Below are 13,278 nucleotides of genomic sequence, written 5' to 3'. Positions count from 1 at the left end.
CGATGGGTCGAGTACAACTTCTGAACTCTGAAGCAATTGGAAAACGAGGCTAACAGCCCAAACAAAATCAAGCAATAATAAATCTAGGCCAAGACATACCTGTGTCAGACTTGATGTTATATGGAGAGTGTGTCCCACATTGATGAGGGACAAGTCTCGCTAAGGGTTTATATAATCTTGGACTACTTTTCATATTATCAATTAATTTTATGATGGAACCTCAATTTCATCATAATATCATGGCAAGTTGTCCCTTATGTGAAAGCCCAAAAGGCCACACGTGTTCCATGCGTCACCCAGTTGTTATCCATGTGTAGGCTGGAAAATCGGCTACATGTGCGGGGACGTATTGAGAGTTGATGATGTGTGGAGAGGTTGTATCATGATGAAAGTTGAGGTTCCACCATAAAACCAATTGACAATATGAGGAGCAACTCAACTACTTATAAGCACATACAAAAACCCTCCTATCATGTTCCATGGTTAGGTTTATGAGTTGTAATTGAGTTGTGTCATGTCATTCCAATTTTTTACGAGAACTAGTTAACTCTATATCGACCTCTTTGATTAATCGGTCAACTGTGTTTGCATTATCTCGTCAAGATCCTAACAGTTACTAATTAGTATCCTAAATATAGTCATAAGGGCAACATTTATGATGATCAGGGGAAGTCTTAGTTTTTGATATAACAATCCCATTCATTCAGATAGACTGATAACAACGGCATCATCCAAAAAATATGAGCTAGTTTGTCGCATGGCCACAATCCCAATTTGCAATGGGAAACCACATTAATTTGGACATTCAATCTCAATATTCTAAATACAGCATGATCTATTCAAACGCAGCATACCACTCTGCCTACAATTTATAAGCAACATTTTGTGTTTCGGAAACAATTTTTACGAACTGAGATACAATCTGAAGATTAATTTAGATTGTATTCTTAGTTTTACTTTTTAAATGAAAATCTAGAATACATTTAGAAATTGCTTTTTCTCTGATAGGAAATTGTTGTCCATTGAAGAGAAACTTTGTAACAACATTATTTCCTCATTTTCTGATAATTTCCGTTTCTGAGTAGTTTTCAAAGTCTTGGTTTTTTTCCAAATTATCCTAACCAACGTGAATTTGAGTCTTGAGTCCTACACAAAATTCTTCAAATAAATATGTCTTCTTCTAAGGTCTCAATGTTGTTTTTTCTTTGTTCAATCACAATTTCTCTGGTGGCCGTCGTTGCCTTAGCCGGTAATTTCTATCAAGACTATGAGGTTATGTTCGGCGATCAACACGCTAAGGTTCTCGAAAATGGACAAATTATCACACTCGCCCTTGACAAATCTTCTGGAGCAGGTTTCAAATCAAAGAATGCGTACTTATTTGGAAGGTTTGATATGCAAATCAAGTTGCAACCTGGGAACTCAGCTGGTACCGTGACAACATTTTACGTAACAACTCTCAATCCCTAGCTTTAAAAGTTTTTTTTTGGTCCTAGTTTTATTTGATGGGTATTTTCATAAATATTGCTTATGCATTGCTAATTGTTGAAACATATGCATGCATGCATATGCAGTTATCTTCTTCAGGTGCAAATCATGATGAGATTGACTTTGAGTTTCTGGGGAACTCAACTGGGGAACCCTACACTATCCATACTAATGTCTACGCCCAAGGACAAGGGCTTAAGGAACAACAATTCCATCTGTGGTTCGATCCCACTCAGGACTTCCACACCTACTCCATTGTTTGGAACACCAAGCGCATTATGTAAGTACCACTCAAAGACACATATCATAATCCTGACCACATTTGTAAACCACGTCTCCAACAAAGGTCGGCCCGAATTAGTCCATCTCTACTAGAATTTAGAAAAAATTTAATTGGTGGTACAAAATACCAGTCTACAATAGTTTATAAACTTGAGGTTATATACAAAATATTAAACGAATATCGACTAATTACCAAGTATTGTAGGTTGATACTCGGTATGGGTCTTTACCCATAATTTTATTGCACTCACCTTGAACTCATATGCAACTGTCATGCAGATTCTTGGTAGATGACAGTCCAATTAGAGTGTTCAACAACTTGGAATCAATTGGTCTTCCATTCCCTAAAAACCAATCCATGGGGATTTATGCAACCTTTTGGAATGCCGATGACTGGGCAACACAAGGTGGGCGTGTGAAGACTGACTGGAGCCTAGCTCCTTTCACTGCCTCTTACAGAAACTTCAAAATCAACGCTTGCCTTGGGTCACAAGGGCCATCTTGTGCCTCCACATCTACGGAAAGATCACCAGTCGGCTCTTCATGGAAGAACCAAGGGCTCAATGCTGCAGAGCGAAACAGGCTTCGATGGGTGCAGAGCAAGTTCATGGTCTATGACTACTGCACTGACCGTATTAAGTTCAACAAAGGTCTCCCTCGTGAATGCAAGCATTCAAGAATCTAAGGCTTCTAGGGAAAGCAGTGCCAAATGATCCCACATTCCGTGTTCCTTCTTTCTTTGTGCAAATTATCTAATCCTTCTAATATATCTACTTGACCACAAAAACAAAACTCTCTAACATCTAATTAATTCTTCCTATGGGATTACAAAAATTTAGTCACGACAACATAGTAACAATGTTGCATGAAGAAAGCTTTGGCCTTTGAAGTTTGAAAATAGCTATCTCATGCATTCATTGACATGTATTTGTAGAATTATCAAAGAGATGAGCCAAGGGTCCACTTCCAACAACACCGATATTGTCCCCAACTTAATAATTATCACCTGCACAATCCGTCAAGTGTGGGGTTTTATCACAAAAGCCTCAATGTTAGTTAGAGTTGAGTTAGAATATTTAAACTCTTCTTTTCTCATTTATATAGTCGATGTAGGACATTTCAACACGCCCCCTCACATGGGACCCAATTAGTGGGTCGTACGTGGGAGATCCACACATCGACAACCACGTGGAGTCAAGGGGACTCACCCTACAAGCGGGACCAAAGGACCCACCATCATCGCGTGGGACCAAGGGGACCCACCCATCATGTGGCAATACAGTACGAGCCCGCTCCCTGGCTTTAATACCATTTTTTTTTTTCTCAAAATACTACTTCAATAATTTATTCTTCTCCATAAGGGGGGTATTTATAAAATTACAAAGGAGCACTATTAGGAAATAAATCAAAACAATCATTTGTCTACAAGACAAGGAAACCTAGAACAAATTAAATCACATCAAAACCCTAATTAAATCATATAAAATCATTAATTAAATCAAGAGTAAATTGTAGCAATGATCCCTTAACTTTAACTCAATTGGAGCAATGGTCCCTTAACTAAAAATTCATTACCATTGGTCCTTCAACTCATCAAAACGTGCAGCTATGGTCCCTTAACTAAAAATCAATTACATTGGTCTCTCAACTTTAATTCAACTAGAGAAATAATTCTTCAATAGGAGCAATGGTCCCTCAAACTTTAACCCAATTGTATGGTCCTTCCAACATAACTCATTTTGACAAAATTTTGATTAAGTTGACGAAAATGAACATAGATACACGTTTTGATTATTTGAGGAACCCCAATTGTAGCAATGGTCCTTCCAACATAACTTATTTTGACAAAAGTTGACGAAAATGACCGTAGCTACACATTTTGATGAATTGAGGAACCAATGGTAATGGATTTTTAGTTGAGGGATTATTGCTCCAATTTGATTAAAGTTAAAGAACCATTACTACAATTTACTCTTAAATCAAATCCTAAAATACTTTCCTTTTTATTTTCCAACATCCCATTTTCGAAAGCCTAATTAGAACTAACGTCTGTTTTCGAAAGCCCGATAAATAAATCTCTTGATATGTTGAAACCAACGCCTCTTTTCGAAAATCCAATTTGGAACAAATGCTAATCTTTTCGAAAGCCCAACTGAAACTAATGCCTCTTTTCGAAAGCCCCAACCACCAAATATCTCTTTTTTTTTCCTCCTTTTTTCTCTTCTTCATGGCAGTGGAAATTTATCTTCTTCTAACAACACCGATATTGGCGAAGAGACGGGCTAAGGGCCCACTTCCAACAATATCGATATTGTCCTCAACTTAGTAATTACCACCTACAAATCCGTCAGGTGTGAGGCTTTATCACAAAAAGCCTCGATTTTAGTTGGAGTAGGGTTAGGATATTTAAACTCTTCTTTTCTTATTGATACAGTCGATATGAGATATTTCAACAGTATTATCCACAAATGAGGTAGCTTGTCTCCAATGGGTTGGAGACAAACAAGAACGTAAATAAGATATATAATACATATTGTGATGAGGTCAATACCTAGATCGTTGTAGCCGGTCCCATTCGTTATGGTGGCACATGCAACGTAATCTGCTACAAGTGAGTTAATTTCTACAGTGGGCAAATTCCCAAACTCCAAAACACATCCTTAAACCCACCCTTTTTGCAGCGAGTCATGCCCTTGTTATATCTACCATATCCACGACTACTCCAATCCGAACCCCAAGATTCCCAACCCATCAGGGAGGAAGATGGTAGTTGCTGAGAGAAACATTGAAGGCTTGATAGATAATAAACGCTGATGAGGGAGTCCCGTAGAAATGGACGTGGAAGACGATGGTGATGTAGCGAAGGCTGGCATGGTCATGACGAAGGTGAAAATGAAATTTTTGGAATGATAATAATAGTTCCAAATATTTTTCGAAATTTTTGAACAGAAATTGAAATGCATTTAGCAGTCCCGAATTTTCAATCCAAATTTTTTCAAGTGTTCTGAACTTATTCTGAATAAAAATAAAAAAACTTCCAAAAACTTCCAATTTATTTACTCAAAGTATGTAATTTGTTATCAACTTTTATGTTTTGTTGCTGGTTTTGGATATATTTTGCTCATTGTTTTTATATTAAACATATTTCTATATATTAAATTGGGTAATCATACTAGTATATCACAAAATTCTAACGTTGTAAAATGGTGGTGGGGATGGTGGGAGGTGGGGATGATGGTGGTTGCGGTGGCGATTTTGAGGGTTATAGGGTGGAGAATGTAGCGATGGTGGTGGCGGCAGCAATGTTCTACTGAATTTAAGCTAAATATTGTTTTCTACATTTTTCGTTTTATTAGTTTATTTTCACAAAACAGTAATCTATTTGTCATCATTTTTGTACCTACAAAACCAAAAACTGTTTTGCAAAACGTTAACGAACAAATCTTTATTTTTTTTTTCTCAATTTTCTCCACCATATTTTACCCCATCTTGTCTTACATCAGATTCTCACTTGAAAAGAATTCAACCTGCTTCGAACTCGAACATAAGCAGGTATGATGTTGGATAAATAGCCAACTTCTTCATACCTAAATGGGTATAATCATGAATTCATATCAGCTTGCTAACTATGTAATCTCTCTAACATCAAATTAATTCTTATTTTCTTCCTTCTCCATTGTTTTTCTATTCTTTATTTGAAACTTTAGTGAAAATTTAGAAATAGACATTGAAACTTCAAAGTATCTATTCCATGCATTCAATGACATTTATGATCCACAAACGATGTGGTTAGATGCATCCACGTGATTGGGGGTCTTTGTTTCGACTCACTGATCCACAAGTGCAATGCATATTTGTAAGGAGTGCAATACCCGATACCTATTTGGGGGGAGTCTGATACCTAAGGACCAAACCAGGCTAGTTCTGAGTAAATTCACGAGTTTCCAGTGCAAGCAGCAGGGAGAGGACCACAAGCACCAGCAGCAAACCTGCACAGTCAACGACTAAATTTCCAAAGGGGCTTCTTCTTTTGCATAAAAAGGCTCCAAACTTCAACTTCTACTGATCTCTTCAAATTCTACACTCAATCTGTCTGTAAGCTCATTTATGTAACGAAAACAAAAAAGATGTCATCCTTTGACCATATGTGCTTTTGCTTCTGCATTCAGAGGATTAACTGTTCCACTACCAGACTTTACATAAGCATTACCATAAATGCCAGTTACCAGTGTATATTTTCTGCTTTCTCCTGCTTCCACCCTTCTGTTTCATCTTAATCTGCTAGACTGTCTCATGTCTTCGACTTTAGATTTGGCATCTCCAGGGTTTTTTATTTTCGGAAAAAAGAAAAACCGGGTTCAACAATCCTATTTCATGATTTACACAGGACATCTCATCGCGAAACGAAATCAAAGCAAAACTTTCTTGGTCATCACCGAAATTAACAGGTTGGTATATTCCAACTTAGCAAATGACAACTCTGAAAGGGAAAATTAAATTAAAGATTAGATAAATCGTAGCAGATACAATTACAGAATCAGCATAAAGAATGACCATGGAGTTCTAGTACAATGACGACAATCCAAAATACATGTCAAGATCTGCAAATTCTTGAGCAAGAGATATCAAGTTGTAACATTTTTTTAAATGCTCAACGGACCAACAGCTTCATTCCCTACTCCACACACTGCTTAGCGGCTATTGTACTCCAGCAGCAATGTGCAGAACGGCGATTTTACTCCTGCGTGAAACTTGAACAGTGCGAAGTCCATCAAGCAAGCATCACTGCACCCTCTGCCATTGAAGACAAAAGGATTCAATAAGAGGAAAATTTCAGTTATCATCAACAAAATAGTAGTAACTACTCAAATTTAACAAAACCACAATCTGCAGCCCTTCAACGGTTGAAAATGCAAATGCCTTAAAACCAATTTTTCATCCAGACTTTAGAGGGGAACGATGATCCCTTGCAGATAATTTGAAATTCTAAACCAAAATCACAAAGGGTCACAAAGCACTATTCCTTTAAAACATAACTACCGCATGTTTCATGAAATTACTCTAAGGTTTGAAACATCCATATCTCAGATTTGTGGCGGTCTAGTTTCTTACTCACAACTCGGTATTCACAAGTAACCTTGGAGGAACATTGTTTTTAATTCTTCAAAGTTTCAATAGTCGTGACTTAAGGCCTAACATTTCACATTCCCGTACAAACCACATAATCACGCAATGAGAACAGAGGAAGTGAGACTGGTATAAGAACCAAGACTTAAAATTCCCACTCCAACTTTTCGAAATTCAAGTGTGGCCCTTGTAAACTTTACCTGATCTTCCTTTCCTTCATTTATATCAGCCTATGGATAACTTCAAAAACATAAATGGAGCAAAACTGCTTCTGTGTTGGGGCATCCGGAATAGTAAAATAATAGTCCCAACAGAGAAGCAATTACTGAAGCCTGACAAACTTTGTCAAGATTAATCAAAGACCTCATCACAGAAACGATCCTTTATTGCCAGCCACAACCTTCTGTTTCTCTTGAACCCTGACAGACCTTTTAGTCCAAGATTAATGTCTGATCCTGTGCCATTTTTCCAGTACCAAGAACCACGTCGGGGAAAGAGACTAAACAACAGCACTTCATGCAATTATTTATCTACCACACCACAGTCCATCACATAAAATTCAAGACTGTTTGCATTTACCAAGGCAATTAATTCTAGGCTTACCAGTGATTTTCTCTTCCCTTTCAATGTTTCAGAACTATTGGTATCATCAAATGTCCTCGGTGCAGATACTAATTTCCATTGCTCCTTCCCGCCGTGTTTGAAAATCACTCGGACACTCACTAGAGGCAAAGTTTGAGAAAGGGTCCATGCTTTGACTCGAACTGATGAAAATGGTCCTCTAGTGTTGTAGAATTCATTAAGAAAGCTTCTACATTTCCTAAAGTTCTTCATAAGTGTAGTTGTCGTAGAGTTTTGAATTGAAAGCAAAGGGTTCTATCTTTTTCCTAAACAATACATGCTTTTGTACCTTACAAAGTGTATAACTTCTCTCTCTCAAACCATTCCAGAGACCAACAATAGAGAATTCGACTCTTATTTTAATAGAGATGAAACGAAAATTAACAATCATAACGCGAAATTAACGCAAACTCATACAACAACGATTTGTAATACTTGGAATGGTGCTGCAAATAAAAGTATCAAACACCAAGAATTTCAGAAAATGCAACCTTTTCAGCATTCAAGGATTTGGAAATGACTTCCGCACTCCCGTTTTCTCCTTCTGCACTCGTCATTGTTTTTGTCCCTTAATCTTCATTTGATTTATTCAATCCAACGGGAGGAAAAGGGAGTGCGGAAATCATTTTCCGCCTAAGCACCCAAATCAACACATGGAAAAAGAGAGAAACTTTCTTGAAATGAAAATTTCTAATAGCAAAAGATCCAATCTTTCATTCTTTTCTTTCATAAAATGATAAGATTCAATGAGAAAAAGGGAAACAAAACAAATCATCATTTGGGACCAGATAATAAAACCCTCTACTCAATTCAACCCACCAGCACCAATGTCGCCGAATTAACGTTTGAAACTTTGCCTCTCGGGTGATTCAATGCAACCCAAAACGGCGGAATATACATACATACATACATACATACATACATACATATATATATATATGTGCAATAACTGAAAAACAGAAACCTAAGAAAGCAGTTTACCTTGTTAAGGAGTGGAAACGAATCTCCGATGAGATGTGTCTCCGGTACGAGGAACAAGAGCCATGAGGAGCTGCTTGGGTTGGAGCTGCAGCAGCAACGACCATCATTGCGTCCTTTTGTCTTTCTTTTCCCTTGATTTGATTCCTCCCTCTCTCTCCAAAGTATTTTCCCGAGAGAGAGAGAGAGAGAGAGAGAGAGTACTTTTATTGGACCAAGGTGTTTTGTGTTTGTGCGTTGTGAGTGGTGTGTTCTGGGGATTTAAGGAGGGTTTTAGGATTTGCACGAATCACGATGAGACCCTAAACTTTTAACTCTGCCTCTCTCCCTCTCTTAACTTTGCCTTCCTCCCCCTCCCGCCAAATTTTCTTGTCGGATGGTCTTTGGACTAGTCCAGTCCAATCTACAGTTACTTCACTCCAACCCATTCGCTTCTTTTGTATTTTTCAAATTAAAATAATTTTTACATCAATAAACTGTACTAACATTACAAAGAGGATCATTGGGCCCGAGGCAAGAGCCCAGGTTCATCTTGCACGAGCTTCAGCCCAGAGGCAATATGACTAACGTCAGCATGACGTCTATATATTAGGCTGACGGTGAGTGTTAGATAACAAAGTTTTATATTGAAAACATAACAAAATGATATACAACTTAATGGAAGATTCGGCGCATAATATCACTATACAACTCCACGCATAATAAGTGAATAAGTTAAGGATGATATTTGCAATGGTGAGCCATGTTGACCTAAAAGTTTATCGGTGTGGGATGAGCAAAACGGACTCTTTGCATTGCAGGGTGGACTATCAACGTAATGAAGGCAAAAGTGAGAGAGAGTGTTAGAGATCAAAGTGGAATGAGAGCAATGTATCACATTTTATTTTCAAAACTATATTAGACAATAAATATAGGTAAAGAGGGGAGGGAGATTAGTATTCACTTTCTACTTCTACTTTTGATTTTGTGTAAGGGAAAGATAAAATTGGCACAAATTATTTAGAGATAGGTAGATAGAAAGATGGATGATCTTTACATTACAAAATACAAAGGTCCCTTTATATAGGGAAGCCTTACACCCGTAAGAAACAATAGCATGAGTGAAAAGTCATCATCCATGTTTACAATTTCATCTCCCTAAGACTTTTCCACATTAAAGCTTTTAATTGTTGTCACCAAAGCTCATTTCGGTGGTATGTTGGTTTGCTTCTCTATGCATTCATATGTGTGGCATTCACACACTATATCACAATAATTGGGTGGTTTTGAGTTTTTTAAGCCACACGGATTGTTTGCCTATTGTGAAGTTTTCTGTGACAATCACTTAAATGCTTGGATTTGTAACCACTCGAGCTATTAGAGAACTCTGGATTTTCTGTTAGTTTGTCGGAAATTCTATGCTATCATTGGAATCTTGCACTGGAACCACCGGAATTTGAAATTGAAATTTGAAATCTGTTTTGTTTGGGGTATGGAAATCTCGTTGGATTAGTGAATAGAGCACTAATATGCTTTCTATCCATATGCCCTAGCATATGCAATTTGAAATTTGGTTTATGCATCTGAATCGGACTTTCTGGGTCCCCGTTGGATGAGGCACTCCACTTTCAGTTATCTGAGAATCCTTACTCTTTCTTGTTGGCTAAGCTATTAAGTTCTTCCCCCTCTACGGAAATTTCCATCCCTTTAAAAACTGAGAATAACCAAATTCCCCGTTGGCTGAGGCACTCCTCTTTCAGGTATCCTTGGTGTTCCGACTTCAAGTGCTTTCATTCGATTAAGTCTTGGAACTTCGTATTTGTCATCGATAGAACATAATTGGAGATCAAATTGCAGGTTCCTACAATCTGTGTTTATTATTACTTCGATTCGGGATACATGTGGATCTATGGAAGCTGTAGAATATATTTCATTGGGGGCTTGTTGGTAGTTATAATTTCGATATTGTGAGTTGGGGCTGTAAATTATAATCTCAGACAGGATTTTGCAAATGAATTTCACTCACATCACATGTTGACCAACATTCTGGTATTTGAAAGCATACAGTAGCAAGGTATATGCATACATCTCAATCATCATGCAGTTTATTTGGAATTCAATCTACGCATTTCAATGGCAAACAGTCCGTGTTGATATTTGACGGGAATGAAAGCGTCGGTTCATCGCATCCATAACCAAGACGGAGAATCCCTGAAATGCTGAAACCGGACAAGGTGGCTGTTCCGTCCTGCTTGAAGTTGCAAGGTGGCTGGTCATTTATAATTGGAGATGGCGATGCAAGTTTAAGTCATACACTCTGCGACGCAATCTCAGTTCAAATTCAGAGTTAATCGAATGCAGCAAAACCACGATGGAAAACTAAACATTTTCTATGACCTCCATAACGAAGATATATAAACTCAATAGGCAATGTCAATTCAAAAACTAACAAAAATGATCATAACTTCAATACCAGAGTAAAATACAAAGCAAGCAAAAATTCTGCTAGACGACTCAATATGGACAGGCATACTCCTGGGTGAATTGAATCCCACCGCAAAGCCTGTCATTCGCCTGCAGCTTGCTATCCCGAATTACTCTGCTGCTTTCTTACTTCTCTTAGACTTCTTCAGCTTTGCTTCTGTGCCCTTCAACTTTTCATCTTCACTCTTCCTCTTCTCCTTCTTTCCAGCAGACTCTTCACTCTTCCTCTTCTCCTTCTTTCCAACGGACTCTTCGCCTTTGGCCGACAAATCATCTGCTTTCTTCTTTGTAGCGTCTTTTTTCTTCTCTTTCCAAGACAACCCATCTTTCTCATTCTTGACAATGGCACCGTCCTCTTCTTCTGCCTTTGCCGACCTTTTCAACTTCTTCTCACTGTTTTTCTCACCAAGAACCTTTTCCCCATTTAACTCAGCATCATCTTTCGCCTTAGCCGACTTCTTCAACCTTTTCTCACCCTTAGACTCACCACCAACCTTTTCCTTCTTCCTCTTCTTCTTCCCCAATTCGCCACTACCCGGTTCATCATTCTCGCTTTGCTTCCCTTCCCCAATATCCACATCACCAACAATACCCAATTCATCATCATCAAGCACCTCGCTGACATTGCTATCCAAATATCTCACTTCATGAATCCTACCCTTCTTCTTACTCTTCTTCTCACTCTTCAAATCCTTACTCTCATTCTTAACAACCTCCTTCACCTCCTCTGCACCTTCCTCAACACCCTTCTCTTCCTCAATCTTCAATGTCACATCCGGAACCGCCTGATAAACTGGCAATGCAAGCGATTCCAACAACTTCAAATGAAAAGACCTCACACCTCCCCAGTTTTTAGGCACAATCTCCACAATCCCATCAATCGCCGCAACCACATTCGCCACAATCTCATCAACGCTCATCGAAACCTTCGCTACCCTCACCACGCTACACGTCCCTGTACTCAAGTACAACAAAGCCGACCCACAAATCTTATCCACCTGCTCCTTCCAATTCTTGTGCTCCAAGTCCACCGGCACCGGAATCTTCTTCTTCTTAAAGAAATGCTTCCCCAAAAACTTTGGCAGCAACGGCACAATCCGCTTATCAGCCAGAAACATATCATATGAATACATCAGCTTCCTCTTGGCCTCAAAGGGCACGTAATCGCTCTTGAGCTTCGAAAGCTTCAAGATTTTCGACACGGTTATGTTTTCGGCCTTGATTTTCTTCTCGATGAAGTCCTTAGTGAGGTTGGACTTGGGACCGTCGTCGTATATGAGGCAGAGCTCGGAGAGTTGGGAATGGAGGGGATTTGGGAGGGGGATTTTGTAGGCGTTGACGCGACCCTTTGGGGGGATTTTCTTGAGGGTAAGAACCAGGTAGGCGAACTCGTCAGATTCCAAGAGATCGGGGTTCTGGGTCTGCAGCTTGTCGTTCCGCCATTTGATGAGGGCGTTTACGGCTTTCCTCACCGTCTTGGTGATCGATTTGGTGGGTTTTGTGGCGGAAGGTGGAGGCGCTATAGTGGTGGCGGCCATGGAGGCGGAGGGAGAGAGTGAGCAGAGGAGAAGGAAGGGAGAAAGTAACGATGTTTTGCTAGGGTTTTAAGGAGAGGGAATCAAAAATCAGGAAAGATATGACATTTTGAGGGTTTAGGGTTTTTGGAGAGAGAGTAGGGATTGAGAATTGTAGTGGTGATTTGGGCTGCAAAATTGGGCTCGCTAGGGTTTTATTTTTAACTGTTATTCTTGGGCTCACATAGTAATTGGGCTGGGAAAATAAGTGGTTAAGTTTAGGCCTTGTTTGGTTTCAACACAGAAAGCAATCATGATAGTTCTGGAGAAATCCGTATTCTCTTTGTCAAGATTTCAGATATCCATTCATCGTACATTGTGCGGTTAGAAATCATTTTAAATTTTTTTTAATTGAACACAAATAGTAACTATCGAAAACTGACCGCACGATATACGATTAACGAACACAATTCACATATCTCTGGAATCCTCACAAAGAGTATCTAGAGATGATCCTGTTGGGTTCTAGAGTAAAAGAAGTTAAGACAGTCTTGGAGTATCACTTAGTAATAATGTTTAGTGATATTCATCTTTACTAGTTGGAGACATCTTAAGTTTGGAGTGACAGATTTGTTTATAATTATTTTCTCCACTCCTTAGTAAGTTAGTGTAAATATATCGTTGTATAAAAGGTGATCTTAAGCTAACAAAACTCCCACTTTTGCGAGGATTGGATGGAATATCTATAGTATACAGCTTTATTCTTACTTTTTCAAAGAGATTGTTTCCACAATTCAAACATATG

At 38.6% G+C, this 13,278-nt stretch overlaps 2 protein-coding genes across 2 annotated transcripts; one reads left to right on the top strand and one right to left on the bottom strand.

The window, feature by feature from the left end:
• Positions 1-904: 904 nt before the first annotated feature.
• Positions 905-2,699, top strand: LOC137740017 (xyloglucan endotransglucosylase protein 7-like). The gene is made up of 3 exons (XM_068479803.1): positions 905-1,449; positions 1,575-1,768; positions 2,050-2,699. Exons 1-3 carry the CDS (start codon positions 1,171-1,173, stop codon positions 2,453-2,455), a joined length of 879 nt encoding a protein of 292 aa, XP_068335904.1. The 5' UTR covers positions 905-1,170; the 3' UTR covers positions 2,456-2,699.
• An 8,150-nt stretch (positions 2,700-10,849) lies between these two features.
• On the bottom strand, positions 10,850-12,608 carry LOC137739893 (uncharacterized). Its single transcript, XM_068479631.1, has one exon. It carries the CDS (start codon positions 12,495-12,497, stop codon positions 11,070-11,072), a length of 1,428 nt encoding a protein of 475 aa, XP_068335732.1. The 5' UTR covers positions 12,498-12,608; the 3' UTR covers positions 10,850-11,069.
• Between the last annotated feature and the right edge of the window lie 670 nt (positions 12,609-13,278).

This window comes from Pyrus communis, chromosome 7 (assembly GCF_963583255.1).
Source record: "Pyrus communis chromosome 7, drPyrComm1.1, whole genome shotgun sequence".
Classification (NCBI taxonomy): domain Eukaryota; kingdom Viridiplantae; phylum Streptophyta; class Magnoliopsida; order Rosales; family Rosaceae; genus Pyrus; species Pyrus communis.
The sequence above is the reverse complement of the archived record's forward strand: the minus strand, read 5'-3'. Positions and strand labels throughout refer to the sequence as shown.